General features: G+C 47.1%; 2 protein-coding genes across 15 annotated transcripts in view; one reads left to right on the forward strand and one right to left on the reverse strand.

Annotated features, from left to right (window-relative positions):
* Positions 1-2,977, forward strand: part of Myh10 (myosin heavy chain 10) — a 132,078-nt gene extending 129,101 nt beyond the window's left edge. For 6 of the 7 annotated variants that reach the window (XM_017597544.3, XM_063269927.1, XM_063269926.1 and 3 more), the window contains 2 exons: positions 553-725; positions 1,320-2,895. In XM_017597544.3, the coding sequence (XP_017453033.1) occupies positions 553-725; positions 1,320-1,464 (318 nt within the window). In that variant the 3' untranslated portion in view covers positions 1,465-2,895. Of the gene's footprint in view, positions 1-552; positions 726-1,319 lie in introns of all 7 variants that reach the window. The other variant, NM_031520.2, reaches the window with a different exon arrangement.
* The window catches only part of Ndel1 (nudE neurodevelopment protein 1-like 1), a 79,475-nt gene that overhangs the window by 19,621 nt on the left and 42,843 nt on the right, over positions 1-17,011 (reverse strand). For 3 of the 8 annotated variants that reach the window (XM_063268360.1, XM_006246578.5, XM_063268361.1), the window contains exons 8-10: positions 16,087-16,238; positions 12,515-12,549; positions 8,131-9,353 (exon numbers count right to left, since the gene is read on the reverse strand). In XM_063268360.1, the coding sequence (XP_063124430.1) occupies positions 9,346-9,353; positions 12,515-12,549; positions 16,087-16,238 (195 nt within the window). In that variant the 3' untranslated portion in view covers positions 8,131-9,345. Of the gene's footprint in view, positions 1-8,130; positions 12,550-16,086; positions 16,239-17,011 lie in introns of those variants that run through there. The other 5 variants (XM_039085116.2, NM_133320.2, XM_039085117.2 and 2 more) reach the window with 3 other exon arrangements.

Raw genomic sequence — 17,011 nt, forward strand, 5'->3', positions numbered from 1 at the left:
AACAGTAACACACCTGGGGTCCCATAGAGCATCGGGGGATCAGCGCCAGCCTGGCTATAAAAACTGTCTCAAGGCAGTAGATAGGGTGTGCCCGTGGGAACTGAGCACACATCCTGCCTGCAGCCTGTCCACGCCTCCCTCACCACTGAGGGTTCGTTGACTTTGGGCCAGTCCCTGCAAATTTAGGAGCAAAGGATCCAGAGTCAGATTCTTAAGAAGTGGGAATGTATTCTCCCAGAGTGGCTGTGTGAACAGCCAGGCTTCACGGACAGTATCCTGTCCAGACTGCTAGCCTTTTGCATAACCTCATCAGTCACATGTGTGGAGATGGAAAACAAAAACTCATGGGTAAGGCAGTTCTGAGTTTCTGATTATGTAGCTTGCTCTGTAAATACTGGTTCTACTACAGCAAGGGAAGCGCCTTAGAGCAGCCCTGAAACAAACGTGCATGTGTGTGCAGGAGCCCACACAAGATGTCACAGAGCGCGCTGACCCTCCAGGCCATCTGACCCTGGATTCTCTGTTTGCCTTTCATTCATGTAACTCCCCAAGATGGAGAAAGCCAATGCCAGGATGAAGCAGCTTAAACGCCAGCTGGAAGAAGCTGAGGAGGAGGCTACACGTGCCAATGCATCTCGGCGTAAACTCCAAAGGGAACTGGATGATGCCACCGAGGCCAATGAGGGCCTGAGCCGTGAGGTCAGCACTCTCAAGAACCGGCTTAGGTAAGTGTTTGGTGAGCCATGGAGAGCTGACAGGCTTCATGTGTGGATTCCTCTAGAATCCCCACAGTCAAAACGCATGGCGTTTACAATAGCAAGTGGAAGAAAGCAGACATCTAGAGTCCACAGCCTCACTCAAGCAGGGCAAGAGCTCCCAGTTGACTCACCCACCAGCCTCCTCACTCCTCTCTGTCCAGTGAGGGAGCAGAGCATGGCAGAGTAAAGGGGGTACACACATTTGCCGGAAAAGCCAGCGAGCCAGCATAGGCCTCTGTCCTGGGGCAAAGGATGCTGGTGTCCTGCTTGTGTGGCCAGGAAGTTGAGCCTCTGATTTTAAAGGACTTAGAATACAAAATCAGAGTCTAAGCTCTGCTTCCCCTTTCAGGAAAGGCTTTCTGAGGGGTAGAGCTTCACCCTAACCTGTCTGCCTTACCATGTCGACCACGGTCACGTGCACTGTGGGGGGAAAGGAGGGGCTGGACAAGCTACCCACCAAGGCCATGATGCCCAGACAGGGTAGAGTAGAAGGTAGAGAACGAGCCTTGTTGAGGGTTGAACAACCCAGCAGCCTCATGTGCTTGTGCATTTCTCTCCCAGGCGGGGCGGCCCAATCAGCTTTTCTTCAAGCCGATCTGGCCGGCGCCAGCTACACATTGAGGGGGCATCGCTAGAGCTGTCAGATGACGACACAGAAAGCAAGACCAGTGATGTCAATGAGACACAGCCACCCCAGTCGGAATAGACACAGGCAGTCAGAGGTGATGCTGAGGACAGGCCGGAACCCAACCCAGCACTGGTCTGCTTGAGCCCTGCACTCGGGAGCGGCAAGCCCCAGGTTCCTTAAGGAAATCAACTGTGTCTTAAGGCTTTGCGGCCTGCGCAGACTGAATCCTGCTTCAGACTAGGTACAATTGCCCCTTTTATATATACACCTCCACAAGACATGCGTATTAAACAGATTGTCTCATCGTTGCATCTATTTTCCATATATTCATCAAGAGACCATTTTATGATGCATTAAGAAGAAAGAACCTTTTTGAAACAAACTCCAGACCCTTTGTTGCCAGTGGCTGGGCCTGGGGTTGCCCCGGGGACGTTGCTCAGTTGCTCTGCATGCTCTGTCCTGCCGACAGGTACCTTAGTTCTGTGTTCATGTGGCCCTGACCCTTCCACCACACCCGGTCTTAGAGCATTGTGAACCCAACCTGCACTTGTCTCTCATTTCCTCTGAATAGTGATCGCTGTCTCGGTGAGCAAACTGTGAGAAGGGCTTTGGCGGCTTAGGAGGGGTGGGTTTGGGTTGGGAAGCAGCATCCATTTGGGGTGACCCTGCCCCTCAAATTTATGGTGTCCCCACTGTCTCATGTGAATAGCCCCAGAGTTCTATGCACAGAGAGGACAGTGGCCTCAACATATAAGGTGCCCCAGGTGGCAGCCATCACAGTGACTTCCAGGTGGTCTCTGAGTGTCTGGCTTGATGATGCCCTCCCTCCTCAATTCAGGAGTGAGCCTCTGTGACCCTTGGGGTGCTCACAGAAGGCCTCTCCAACCAGTCAGGCCCTCTTGCAAATTCAGCCACTGCTTTGAGCCCAAAATGGGAATATTAGTTTTGTGTCGGAGGTGTGTTCCAAGTTTGTCAATGAGGCCACAGAGCCTCGAGAACAGATGCCATCTGCCTGAATGTTGACGCCAGTGGGCGTGTGCCCTCCATTTCCCTTCCCTCCTTTGGACAGTGTTACAATGAACACTTAGCATTCTGGTTTTGGTTGGTAGTTGAGCAGACTGACGTTACAGAAAGTGCCTTAGACACTGCAGCACTAAGACAATGTTAAATGTATTATTTGCCTCTAACAACTCAGTGTATTAGGTTTTGTCTGTGCTTTATATCATGTACCTCTGTAGTGAAGTAGAAACATTCAGTGACAGCAGCAAATCAGTGTTAATGACAAGCCCCGACCCGTGGCAATGTGCTCGAAAACACAGACCTTTTGGGTTAAAAGCTTTAACATCTGTGAGGAAGAATTGGTCACATGGGTTTGGAATCTTTGATTTCCCCTGTATGAATTGTACTGGCTGTTGACCACCAGACACCTGACTGCAAATATCTTTTCTTGTACTCCCATATTTCTAGACAATGATTTTTGTAAGACAATAAATTTATTCATTATAGATATTTGCGCCTGCTCTGTTTACTTGGAGGAAAAAGCACCCGTTGAGAACAAACAGACCTCAATAAACAAGAATAATCATGTGAACATGGAACTTGCTTCCGCACCTTCTGTTCTTGGTTTCCCATCTGTGACCTGACTGGAGGGGGTCACACACCTGAACCATGCACACCAGGGTGGGGTCTCCCACAAACAGCAAATGGCCATCTGTTTCCAGTGTTTGGACACCTGAAGGCAGGAAACAATGTAGGAGTGTGTGGCCCAGTCACTGAAGACTAGACTAGGTTAGAACATTTTTAAGGAATCCCAAAAATTTGGGATTGCATGTATATACAGGATGTGTGCAGGAAGCAAACTGGGGAGGAGCAACCTTTCTGGTGTTCACTGCAAAGGAACCCTGGGGAAACAGGAAGTGAGCACACACCCTAGTTATATCTAGGCCTCTTACAACAAAGGCATAGGAAACCCTCCCGACCATGGAGAAGAAAGGTGGTTGGTTGGTGTGATGGCCATCCAGACAGGCTTCACCTTCACAGCGTATCCTAGAGCTTGGATGTAGAAGCCTATTTGTCTCAATCATTCTTTCTTCCTGTCCTGCCTGACTGGTCTGTCAGCGTCTGAACAACTCAGCCTGTCAGAACTGACAGACTCTGTGGACCAGGACTAGTTCCTGATTCCACAAACATGCTAAGTTGAAGGAACCATTGATCGCTAAACAATTCCTCCCTTTGTAGTCAAATGTAGTTTGAAAAGTCTGTTGGACAAGGCATGGCTGTGCACACTGTAACCGCAGCACTACACTGATCCTAGCCTGCAGGCTTAATGGCAGGCTTCCAATGTCCTGACACCAGGACGACTCCAGGACCTCTGCTTCTCTCTCAGCATTTCCCTCCATGTCCTGAACCTTAGCTAAGATGTCCTTCTAGCCCTACTGCCCTGGTCTGACTGACCCAGATGGGCCCAGGGCCCAATGAGACACTGAGACGATGTTAAACATAGAAGGAAGAACACTGCAAAGCACACTTTCCTGGCCCAGGCTTGCCCCACCTCACACACAAAACCAAATCAGAATGGCCACATCAGACCCTGGAAGAGAGAACTGATGACAGCTTCTCTCCCCACAGCCACAGCAGGTCTGAGAACAAAGACTGTGGCCACCATGAGGAGTCATCCCCATGGGCTGCCTAGTTCCTCTGCTTCCCTACCTTGCTGAGACACTTTCTCCAGTCTCTATTAAAAGGCGGCCCTAGATCAGCTAAGGACCAGAGCCTACAGTCTACTCCTGGCCAGTGAAATAGTTAACTGTCAGGAGTGTGACCCGGAGCTATGGAAGGGGATGTTTACCTCACAGTGCTGGTCAATACTAGCTACCTATGGGCTGGATATTACATTCCCTGTGTGCTATGCCAAGAAGGGAGCCCAGATCCTTCAAGCTCTGTAGGACTGGATTCAGTCTGACTCGTCTTGCAGTGTAGACAGTCAGTGAGCTGCATTCCAGCTGACTGAGAAGATAGAGCTGGTTTAGATTCTAGAGATCTCATGCGTCTCACTATAAATAGGTGGCACTTGGGCTGTGGCTGTCACTGCCTGACTCGTGCTAGTAAGGTTCAGCATCAAAATTTGCAGAATGGCTGTCAGCCACTTAGGAGAAGATTCTGGAAGGGACGGTGGAATGTACCTTTCAGGAATGCCACATCAACACCACAGCACAAGATGCTAATGCTGCTTGGGAAAACACGAACAAGGGCAACTCTGGGCCAGAAGAATGATTCCGAACGCAGGCCCACAGTCAAGTTCTAGGAAATCCATCCTTCTCACGGTCTATGACCTGTGATAGGTTAGAAGTGCCGGGTGTGGCAAGCCACACCTTTTTTTTTTTTTTTTTTGTTCTTTTTTTCGGAGCTGGGGACCGAACCCAGGGAGGGCCTTGCACTCTACCACTGAGCTAAATCCCCAACCCCAAGCCACACCTTTAACCTAGCACTAGGGAAGCCAGTAATAGTGAAGGTATAAATGGGGGCTGGAGAGACAGCTCAGTGGCTAAGAGCACTGCTGCTCTTCCAGAGGACCTGGGTTTGATTCCCAGCAACCACATGGTGACTCACAATCATCTAAACCCAGACCAGAGGAATCTGAAACCCTTTTCTGGCCTCCAAGGGCACCAGGCACGTACATGATGCAGACGCACACAGAAAATAACAGCATCTAGTAAATGATGACAAGCATTTCCATCTGTCTGTCACACTGTTCTCAATGGGCAGGAGACAAAGTGCATCCTCTAACAATGGTGTCTCAGGGTCTGTAAAATGGCTCTCATGGGAAGCTGTTGTGACACTGCCTGGGGTGGCATAAGTGGTCAGAGAAGCCACACTGCCTGCCTCGCACAGGTCTCAGGCCAACTTGCACAGTAAAAGAAAGCCAGCATTACTACTTTTTCCTTTAATCAATTTGGGCAACCTTGGAGGCAATTTTAAATCTAGAGAGTAAGTCCCCTACACACTTTCCATCACTTACTTGATTTGTTTAAACAAAGAGTTGCTGCTTTTGAGTTTCTACCCACTGATTACATCCACACTACCTGACTGCACTTTATCTGTAATGCTAAGCCATCCTGACCATTCCCTACCACCAGACTAAAGTTTATTGTATTCTTAATATTGTAGGGTAATATCCCCAAAGTAAGCTTTTATAGCTAATAGCTTTTATAGCGTAAGGCTAGATTAAGACATGGAGAATAACCTGATAAAATGAATGACTTAAAAGAACAGCTCTTCCCTATCACACAGGGATCAGTAAATATTCTGACTTTTTTTCCTAGCTAAAACTGAAATGTTTGTTTCCTACCTCCAACCTCTAATGCAGCAAGCAGTGGGGTTTGCCACTGAGCCTCACTCTACTGTCTCACAGGCTCTGTTTACTCAGGCCCTCACTGCCAGCCCAGCACAGTGAGCCCTGCCCTCCTCGTAGGCACCCCCCGCCCCCATGACCACAGTCCAGGCAGGAGTCTACCTACTGCATGTTAGCGGAGAAGGCAGTCGAGCTGACACCTGACCCGTCAATGAAAAGGGTAAACTTCTTTCCGATGGGTCACAGCTGCCTCAGGGAAAACTTCCTAAAGAGCTGACAGGAAACACTAGCAGAAACCCTGTGGGTGCAGACAGACAGGAGAAAGAGTCATAAAACAGCACAAAGCCCATGATTGCTAACAGATTGTTTCTGCATATGCCTCTTCAAGCCAGACACAGTGAATCGCGGCTATCAATCTCAGGGCTCAGGATGCTGAGGCAGGAGGAATGCCCCAGGTCCACACTACACAGAGAACTCAACCTCCCATTCGGGAAGAGGGCACAACAGAAACAGATAATGGTCCCATGGCCAATCCTGGCCTCGCTCTGAGCTGTCCTTTCTGCAAACTGGGGGGCAAGTGGCTGCCCTGTGCTCATCTATGCAGTGCCTACCCCCGCCCAACCCCATGGTAGGTTTTGAGGCTCTCAGCTGACTTAGTAGTTTCTAGTTATTCTGAGCCAAGAAGTAGGACCCTGTCATCTACTTGTTGAGGAAGATTGAGTGGGGGTTGGAGGAGTGTGGAGTAGCACTTCCAAAAGGAAAGGCTCCCACAGACCCAAAAGACCAAGCTCATCAAATTCTTAGTCTGGAGGATTCAACAACAGCTGGGCCATGGGCACCCACCAGAACGGGCACTTAAGCCGGCAAGCACAAAGTTCCATACCACCCCTCTCACAGGTGCTGAAGAAGGGCTCTCACAAGCAGTGTCCACATGGGTCATGTGGAGAGGGCTACTACAAGCGTGTTGAGGACAAACAACTGGCTGAACATCTTCCCAGCAAGGACCAGAAAGTAACACATTGCTGCTTTGGCGGACCTGGGCCCAAAGCAACAGTGGCATCCCCGCCTACCCCAGCCTATCCCAGCCTACCCCAGCCTACCCCAGCCTACCCGCACCACCAACTCACAAGCAGCAGCTGACAGAGCGGTCTCATAAGTCTGCAGATACAAAGCCTCAGAAAATCTGAGAAGTCCTGGAGGCAAGAGTGGGGGACTCAGGCTGGAGAGATGGCTCAGCGGTTAAGAGCACCCGACTGCTCTTCCAGAGGTCATGAGTTCAATTCCCAGCAACCACATGGTGGCTCACAACCATCTGTAAAGAGATCCGATGCCCTCTTCTGGTGTGTCTGAAGACAGCTACAGTGTACTTATATATAATAAATAAATAAATCTTTAAAAAAAAAAAAAAAAAGAGTGGGGGACTCAGGTGAGGCTCATCCCCAAAGGACTTAGCTTAGCTTAGTATAAGGTCTTGGGTCCCCACATAAACGAAGGTCTGCTAACTGCTCAAACTCTGACTTAATCCATCCCTCCAAAGGCAGTCTGGCAAGAGGCCAAAGCAGTGAGACAGGATAAACCATCTTCTACCACTCAGGGCCTCCCGAGGGGTCAGCCTGGGAGATACTGTCGTCATCTGTCGACAGGGGAGATACTGTCGTCATCTGTCGACAGAAAGTCAGGGATATCTTGTTTGCTGTTCACTTAGGAATCTGACTTCCTCAACTTTTGCTTTTGTTCACTTGGTTTTGTTCTTATTTTATGGTTTGGGGGGTTGAGGGTGGAGGCAGGGTCTCTACACATAGTTCTGGCTGTCCTGGGGCTCACTAGGTAGAGCAGGCTAGGCTCGAACTTGAACTCAGAAATCCACCTACCTGTACCCCACACTTAGCACACTTGTCTTTAAGCTATGAAGTACGCTCACTGTTGAGCTATGCTTCTGTAAGCAGGCAGGGTTCAGAACAAAGCACACTCATTCACACCCCATTTTACAGTTTCTTCAACATGGCATCTGGAACTTTGCTATCGAACACCTGGAACTTCTCTCACTTGCTAATATCAACCCAAGGAAAGACGTGTGAGGAGAAGCCTATGTCCACATAATGTCTCTAACCGCAGCATTTCTGGCAAACGAAGTGTTCAGTGCAACTGGAAGACCAGTTCCTGGGCCCACGAAGGTTCTCCACGGCGAGCTTACTAACCCTGCTATCCTTTGGGTCTGGACCATTCTCACGCTGCCCCTGAGAATGTGGCGAAGGCCTCTCTTGTGGCCTCAATCTTCTGTCTCATTTCCTACCCGTTCTCCATCATATCCGATGTGGGAGAAGAGACACTGACTGCCTCTGTGTAGTCTTTTCTCGTGGGACAGCAGGAACCAAATAAAACAATCTCAACCCTTTTGTTTTCTGTGAAATTTATTGTTTCCACATTAAAAGATTTTTTGGAGGGAAGTATCTTCTGTTAACCACATGATGATCCTATCCAGCTGCCCAGAGTCGGACACCATCGTAAGTCATTAATTAACATGCCATGTGAGTCTGAATAAATAAAAGCTACAAAGCCCAAGTTATATACAAATATCTTAGGCAATAATGTTTACAAACCTATGTACAGTAAAACAAATGTAAACAGTAAGTGCAGCATGAGAATAGCCAAAGGGTGCAAGGGACAAACACCTCTAGCCAGTCTGTGCCCAAGAGCTGACACCGCCAGCCCACAATCGGGCCCCTCAACCCTCCCCAGTGCAACTTGATGGCCCTTCAGAGGAGAAGAAAAAAAAAAAAAAAAACAAAACCGCTCTGAGAGATGTCACTGACCTGAGGGCCTGGAAAGCTGGCAAGAAGGCTGCCACCTGCCTCCTGAGTCTGAGGCACAGAGGAGAGGGCAGCACAGAGGCTCAGCCCTGGAGTGCCCATGTCTCAGCTGCCCCTGCCTCTTGCAGCTCAGACAGGCATCTCGCTGCTTTGAGAAACAAGCAATGGAATGGACTGCTTACATAAAGCCAGAAGGTACAGACAGTGTTCCGTAATTCAGAGACGTTCCTGACTGCAGGGGTGAGGCTGGGGACACATGATTGTGAGCACTGAAGATGCTTGGCAGGAGCTTAGAAGGCCTTACCAACCTGATTGAGGGAAACTTCTAGAAGATCTGCAATGTCCTAAACACAACTAAATCCTATCAGCACAGCAATATGGGGGCTATGAGGCAGATGTGATGAACGGGTGCTTCCACATCCAGTGATCGAGAAACACACGTATGTATGTGTGTATCACTTGGGACCCACAAAAGTGCAATCATGTGAAACCAACGGCACTACGGCGAGAAGAGAAAATAGCCAGTATTGATATCGCGCAGAGTCCTGGGGCTGGGCAGGGCCCAGCAGCGGCCACTGCATGCAGCCTGCCCTCTGCCAGCGGTGAAGAGGCAGACAGAGGGGCACAGGGCTGGACCCAGGCACCGAGGGACGAGGCGTAGGTGTCCTGGGCTGCTGGAAGAGGGCAGGGGCCCCACCTGGAGGCCGGGCACTCACACACTGAGAGGCAGCATACCCGGTGCTGACGATGGGCGTGAGGAGCCCAGCCCAGGAGGAGGAGGAGCTGGATCAAAGCCGTTTACTGCCCTGTGGGGTGACCAGAATAGCAAGGGAAGAAGAAAAGAAAAAAGGCTTATTTAAAAATCACTCTACACACAGGAAATTTAGCTGCTTTCTGAAATTAGTCCTCCTCCCTACCCACAGTAGGATCCCAACTACACAGAGCATTGCGGATAGGAGAATGGAGGGTTCTCCGTCCTGGGGCACTGAGACCATGCACACCCTTCTAGGCACCTTTGTCCTATGGGCCACTGTAAACACAATTCTGATTTTGTTTTTAACCATTAAAAGGTCTAAATGTCTGGCACTAGAGAGCTAGTTAAATAATTATACAACAAAGAAATGAAATGTAAATACAACTTTAAGAATGTATGCTGCAGTACTTTTAATAGCAGAGGAGACTATTCAGAATGTATTTAATGATTTAATAAAGAAAAAGAGGCGAGCAACCTAAACTACCTATGTTCAGTGAGATGGTTTTTAATTTAAAAAAAAAGGAGCAGGGTGATAGTGGTGCACGACTTTAATCCCAGCACTTGGGAGGCAGAGGCAGGCAGATCTCTGTGAGTTCAAGGACAGCCTGGTTTACTGAGCTCCAGGACAGCCAGGACTTCATGGAGAAACCCTATCTTGAAAAACAAAAACAAAACAACACCCCTCCTCAAAATGAAAGAGAAAATGCAGTGTGTAGCCTAGGTTCTATTCTATTCTAGCCTTTTACACAGATACTATCATCTATGTGATTAAGTCTAGAATGAATATAGATGTATATATATGTAAATATATAATGTATAGACTATATATACATATATAATCATCTATATCAGAAGAAAAATTTTAAAATATATTCTTCTCTGAGTTGTAGATAAATTTTACTGGTTTATAATTATTATTTTATATTCTAATACCAGTATCTCAAGGTGAAAAAAATTAATGCTTAGCAAGCAAAACCAGATGAGAAAATTTGTTTTTTCTTAAACACAGCAACCCAGATCCACAGGAGGGCCAGCCAACATCCAGGCACACCCAGCAAGGTGGAGGGCACCCCCAAGTCCACCCACCAGCATGCAGCTGCAGGAAGCAGGGGGAGGAAAAAGAGGGCAAGGCACAAGATCTCTCAGGAGGCAATTCAGCCTTTCTAGTCTAGACACTTGGTAGGAGAATTCATCCCACTAGTGACTCTGAGAGAGCCTCAATTCTTGCCCAACACTGTCCCCCACTTGTTTGCAGAAGGATCCAAGGAGCTGAATACAGACTCACAAAGAGGCATTCTCTAAAAAGTAAGCCATATATTTTATTCCCTGCAAAGACCACCGGTTCATAAGCAGTCACTAATGGCACACAGACACACATGCGCAGGAACTTGACACTACTTCCATGTTTCAAGAGACTGAACACAGCCCATACTTAAAATCTGCATTACATACATAGAAACCAACTACAGCAGGACACACCCATTCTCTCTTTAAATCTTTCCCAAAAGCTGCATGCATGTGCTTCTCCTGAGGCCTGCGGCCAGTCTGTTGGCCTGTGCAGGGCTTGCTTTATAACTAACTCCATTGCCTGTGTAGACCCTGGGCTTCTTCTGATGCTCTCGACCACCAGAAGAAGAAATACATAGGAGACCTAGTGTCCAACACACAAACCTCCATTCCTGTCCTCAGCTACACTACAGAAAGCCCCCAACTCGTCAGATGGGCACTATAGGCTCCCAAGAGTTTGTCATATGGTCTGCTAGGGTGTGCCACAAGGACAGTCCCTCACACAGAAACAGGACAGGACTAAATTAAATGCACTTTTAAAGTAGTATCAAGTTTGTCTCCATTGTTATAGCGGGAAACAAACCAAAAGAAGATCAGGTCATTAGCCCAGGCTCGCCCACTGAGCAGTTAGTGAGTTGTTCAGCCCCAACTGCCTCCAGGTGTCCTATGCCTTCCCAGCCTGTCACAAGCCATGCAGAAGCCCTCAGTGAACAACCAGCTCTATGCTCCCAGTACGTATGAGCTCTAGGGGAAGGCCAGTAACATCTCTGTGTGAATAGGGGAACTTGGCAGTGGGTTGAGCAGAGGGTCTCGCCTAGCACTTCTCTTCTGAATCAAGAGGTAAGAAGTTAAAACCGGAAGAAAAGAAAGCTGACCTCCAGGTCTGGAGAGGTCCTTTCAGGAAACTACATCCATTCAGAGAGGAAAATTCCCAAGAGAAGAAAAGCCTTTGAATATACCAGGTGCAGATGTAAAGAAATAAATGCCCAGAATTAAATGAAAGGCACAGGTAAGGATGAAGACAACCCTAGGATTCAGTATGCAAACAAAAGGCTCCAGACATGCAATCCATACTCCAAGTCTAGCTATGGTAAAACTGACTGCAACTCCAGAAAGATGCCTTAGCAACAGAAACTGCACCTCTCGGCCAGTCAGGGGGCTATCCAGCATCTAACCGTACAAAAAGCAAAGCTCAGCCTGCCAAAGCAGCACAAGTACCTGTGAAGGCAGTAAGGAGAGGAGGGCAGCCAGAGCCCACTCTCCCTGTGTGTAAACAGAAGCACGGAGCAGCTCCAGGCAGCTCGGTCCTCTAGCCAGGCTACATCAACAGTTCAGAAAGAGAAGGGGGATTCTGTACACCTCCTATTTACCATCCCAGTTCAACATGGAAACAAAAGCAAGTGCAGGGAAAGAAAGTTCATTATCTTCAGTTTCTGAAAGGAGAACACAGAAGCAACTCCAAGGCAGGAAGAGCCCCACCCATCCCCATGAAGGCAGCGAGGAGATCCTGGAGCCTAGCACTGCCTCTACCGCTCAACTCAAACTTCATCCTGCCATGTAATGGGAGTGCCACAGAGACTCCCCACCACCCAGACCACAATGCTGGGGTCTGGTTGGTGTCTCACCCTGTGGCCTAAACTCCTGAGCTCAAGCCCCCTTCTGCCTCAGACCTCACTCAGCTAGCTGAGACCACAGACACTCAACTCCAGTTGGGCTACTGTCCTGCACAGCAGCAACAGTGCGTGTGATCAAGTCACAGCAATGGTTAATCAAGTCAAACAAGATCTTGAAAGCTCACTCATGGGCTAAAAGTTGGTTAAAGCTGAGTCCACCCCATGCAGTTAGTAAAACCAGTTTGTTAATGTGTCTTCCACCACACAGCATGATTAAGACAGAGAAGAAAGCACAGCAAACAAATTGAGTTACCCATGAACAACGTGGGGAATATGACTTTTTCTTGCCTAATAAAAAAAAGGAAAGATCATTAAACAGCAATGCAAACACTGTTTTCACATCATGCCCTGAAATGAGCCCATACCTACCTACATATGACCCAGAAAACCTAACTGGTTTGCCCACAATTTGCACCATGTACAAGTAACATAAATAAAACCAGATTAAATTTATGGAAGAAAATAAAATGTTTTAGAGCAAATTCAAGTAATACACAAACTGCATATCCCCAAGGCAGGAATACAGAGAGGATCGGTGGTGGAATGACTGGGAGCCAGGCAGCAGCAGCCTGCATCTGGGGGGCTGGCAGAAACCCCAGAAGACAAATCCTAGTTCTAAGAAGTCCTCAGATAACCATAATCTGAAAAAATACTCGTGACTCAATGTAAGGCCACAGACCCAGTGAGGTGTGTGCAGTTTTACATGTCAAGGGCTGCATTGCCCTGCAAAGACGATGAGCAATATGAAGTACACATGCTCACAACCTTCCAAGAAACAGGTCTTCAGTCATACTAGTGAGCTACTGTGATGGAGCTACAGACATACTTGTCAGGAGCAAAGGGCAAGCAACACCAGTACCACAGCCACAGCCAAGGTTTTAAGATGCAGCTTTTCACATGCTAAAGTCCCAAGCTACACTTTCCTATTTCTACAAAGACTGGCTTTTCATTAACATGCCAGAGTAATAATGTCTGGAATCAAGCTATTCCCTTTACTCTTCCAGCGGAAACCTGACATCCTGGTTTTTATCTAGTCAGCAGATGAAAACAGAGATAAAAAGCCAGGACTACAAGACAGGTGGAAAGAGAGCAGAGCAGCAAGGATGTGGTCACATAGCAAACCCACGAAGAGCAACCCTCCAGAGCACAGTGAGGACACGGGATCCCTCAGGCAACCGCGGGTTAACACTGCAGTGTGCACCCACAATCCTCTTATTAAATAAAGCAAACACTGTTATCAAGAGACAATCCATAAAGGCATATTTCACTGCTGGTTGAAACAGTACAACATAAAATTTTCATAATTTAAAACAAAACACAAATAGTAACTACAAGTGGATCTGTCAGGAAAAAGAACTGTTCTGCCCTTTCCCCATGGTGCAGCTCAGGAGATGGGGAGACCTGCATCTAGCTGCTCCTGGGGCTCCAGCTTTCAGCTTACACTGCTGCTCCACATCCTAGGCAGGTTCCCTCTCTGAGCAATGCCTGCCCTGGCACCCTGGGATGGGAGGCAAATGCAAGAGAAGAGCAGTGACCTGAATGACAATGTACTCTTCCCTCGTGTGACCACCTCCAAGTACTTTCCACACAAAGGCCCCTGCCTAACCAACCCACCCTAGTCCGTGCCTCCTCTCACGCTGTAAGATACCACCTGCAGCCACCAAGAACCTGATTCCAGAGACAGAGACTGTGGCATAATCCCAAGTTTCCAACACTCGTGAAGAGCACTTCCTTCATACTTCCTCTATCGTTTGGGGAAAGGCCAGTCTAATGTGGACATGTCTATCCACGTCATGTTTCAGAACTGCTCAGAAATGTGCGCGCCCTAGCCTGATGAACGTTACCTTTACACTTAGCCTACCAGAAAGACCTTAGGAGTTAAAACAGAGCTCTGACTTAAAAACAGATATTTTACAATATACTTTTAGTAGGAGGTCTTTGTCTCCTTTTCAAGACATAAGTGTCATAAGAAACGGAAATAGGCCACAATTCTCCACTACGGGATGAATACTTTGTTTTTGTTTTGTTTTGGTTTGGTTTTTTTTGAGATGGGGTTTCCTGACTCTGTGTAGCCGTGACTCTCCTCGACTCACATTGTAGTCCAATCTTGAACTCACAGAGATCAGCCTTCCTTTACCTCCCCAGCGCTGGAAATTAAAAGCATACATCACCATGCCTGGCCTTAAAACTCTTTCCACCGTAGACTGTAGCTGAGGATAATGGGACACACCTTTAATCCCAGCACTTAGAGAGAGGCAAGTGGATCTCTGTGAGTTCAAGACCAGCCTGGTCTGCAGAGTGAGTTCCATGACAAGGGCTAGATAGGGAGAATCTGTCTCAAAAACCAAAACCAAAGAGAGAGCACATTGTATATAACAATCAGGTTGGGGGTTGGGGATTTAGCTCAGTGGTAGAGCTCTTGTTGCACAAGGCCCTGGGTTCGGTCCCCAGCTCCAAAAAAAAAAAAAAAAAAAAACAATCAGGTTGTCTGTAAACAAACCATAACTATTGAGGACATCAGAAATACAAGCACCTTTAAAAAATACTGTGGCGTTTTCCAGAGCTATCCCTCTTTGTTCTGTTCTGTTTTTAAAGCTGCCTACTCCCCTCACAAAAGACAATGGCAAGGGATCATGAGCACAGCAGCTGCTGTTCCAGTAACCACTACCTACAGGGACCTGATCAGCAGATGGATTACAGGTCCTAATTAGTATGAAGTCATGTCTCTAACAGGAAGATAGTTATGCATATTAGAGAGAAAACAAAATGAGACAGAAGGAAAGGTACTGATATGGAAAGATACTGGCAATGTAAATCAAAACAGGCAAGTTACTGAGCCATATTTAAACTGTACTCTTACAGCAGATGCATAAAAATCTCATTTTTACAAGCCTGAAAATTAACTCTAAGGAATGACCACAATAGTGTGAAAATAGGACACTTGCTTCTTACTGCACATTCTGCAATGTTTTCACTAACAATATACCACTGCTTTAAGCTTAAAGCTTTTTTTAGTTTGAATATAAGTGCACACACACACTTACTTTTTTTTTAAGCCAGTCTCATCATGAGGCTCTAGCTGGCTTGAAACGCACTAAGTACCAGGCTAGCCTTGAACTCTCACTTGTATATGACCCAGTGTCTAAGCACTTTAGAACTTTGTATTTTTCTAAAATCTTCAAATAAAAGGTTTGCCGTTCAGTCTGTGTACAAACAATCTCCCCTTCCCTTAAAGGAGATGTGCTGAGTTTCTCAAGCTGTAAGGATCTAGAGACCAGGCCCACAGGAGCTCTGCAGTCTCCTGAGCCCAACACAGTTGCCTTTAGGAGTCTACCCCCAGGGCAGAAGCTGTAGGTTCCAGGGGCAGCAAACTCCTTGGGAACCACGAAACAAGAACAGACCTCTGTCCTCTGGGACTTGAATAAGCAAAGCAGGGAATCTCACCAGTGTTCGTGACCTTCAAGACTCTGGTACCCTCACATAAGACTTGGTAAACTTGGGCTGGAGAGATGGCTCAGCGGTTAAGGGCAGTGACTGCTCTTCCAGAGGTCCTGAGTTCAATTCCCAGCAACCACATGGTGGCTCACAACCATCTGTAATGGGATTTGATGCCCTCTTCTGGTGTGTCTGAAGACAGTGACAGTGTATTCATATATATAAATAAATAAATCTTTAAAAAAAAAAAAAGACTTGGTAAACTTACTAAAACTCATCAGTGAGTATGAGGACTGAGGCTGTAGCTCAGTGGTAAATTACTGTCTGGCACATACGAAGCCCTAGGTTTCTTTTAGCCCTAGAACCGCCAAAAAAAAGTAAAGGACTTACCCTTTATGGAAGAAAGTTGCACGCCCTGACCTTGGGCACTCTGGACCGTTGCTGTTCATTACCCCACAGTTAACGCTCCCTGGAACATAGGATTTTCGGGATGCTTGGTCTTTTGCAAAGTTCCTGCAAGCTGCTAACTTGGATTCTAAAGCCTACAAAGAAAGAAGGAATGGCTGTCAAAACAGTGGCTGTACAGAAAAATCTGCATCTCAAACCATTTCTATTTCAGCCTTCAGGCTCCAGGATAATAGCCACTAGTGAAACCATAGTCAATTGTCTTTCTAGTACAACAAGGAACATTTTCACTGGCTCTCTTTTTAATGAGCTCAGAAATTTAACTTTTTCCTCTCAGGGACACATAAAATCCACAACTAAGAACACCATGGTGCTAGTAGGTAGGTAAAGACCCCAGACCTCTCAACCCATCCATCATTTGTTAAGTTCTAGGACTCTGTGTGCTTGTGCAGCAAGCACTACAATCGCCATCAACTTGAGGTGTTTTTAATGCCGTCCACCCTTTCTATAGGTTCTTCCAGGTATTTTTCCACTACATCAAAACAGATCCATTTCCAACCTCACATAAAGTAATCCATTTTCTTTGTGATAGTATACTACAAACTGTATACCTGATGCCTTTCGTCTATAATTAATTCACCGGCCAATGATACTGCCCCTTTCTCATTTACCTCTCAATCTTGGTATCCTTCCTTTATATCTGTCACAATGCCTGTCATGTGCAAACGCATGCCGTGAAAGAACAGGCACTCCTCATCTCTCCACACCTGGATATCATGGAATCCCTCTTTCCCAAAAAATTTCTCCCAAATGAAGTATCTCTCCACTAGCTCCCAAAAAAGAAAAATATACATCATGGTGAGAAAAAGAATAGAGCCCATTCCAATTCACACAAGACTGAAGGATTAGA

The sequence above is a fragment of the Rattus norvegicus genome, chromosome 10, assembly GCF_036323735.1.
Source record: "Rattus norvegicus strain BN/NHsdMcwi chromosome 10, GRCr8, whole genome shotgun sequence".
NCBI classification, from domain to species: domain Eukaryota; kingdom Metazoa; phylum Chordata; class Mammalia; order Rodentia; family Muridae; genus Rattus; species Rattus norvegicus.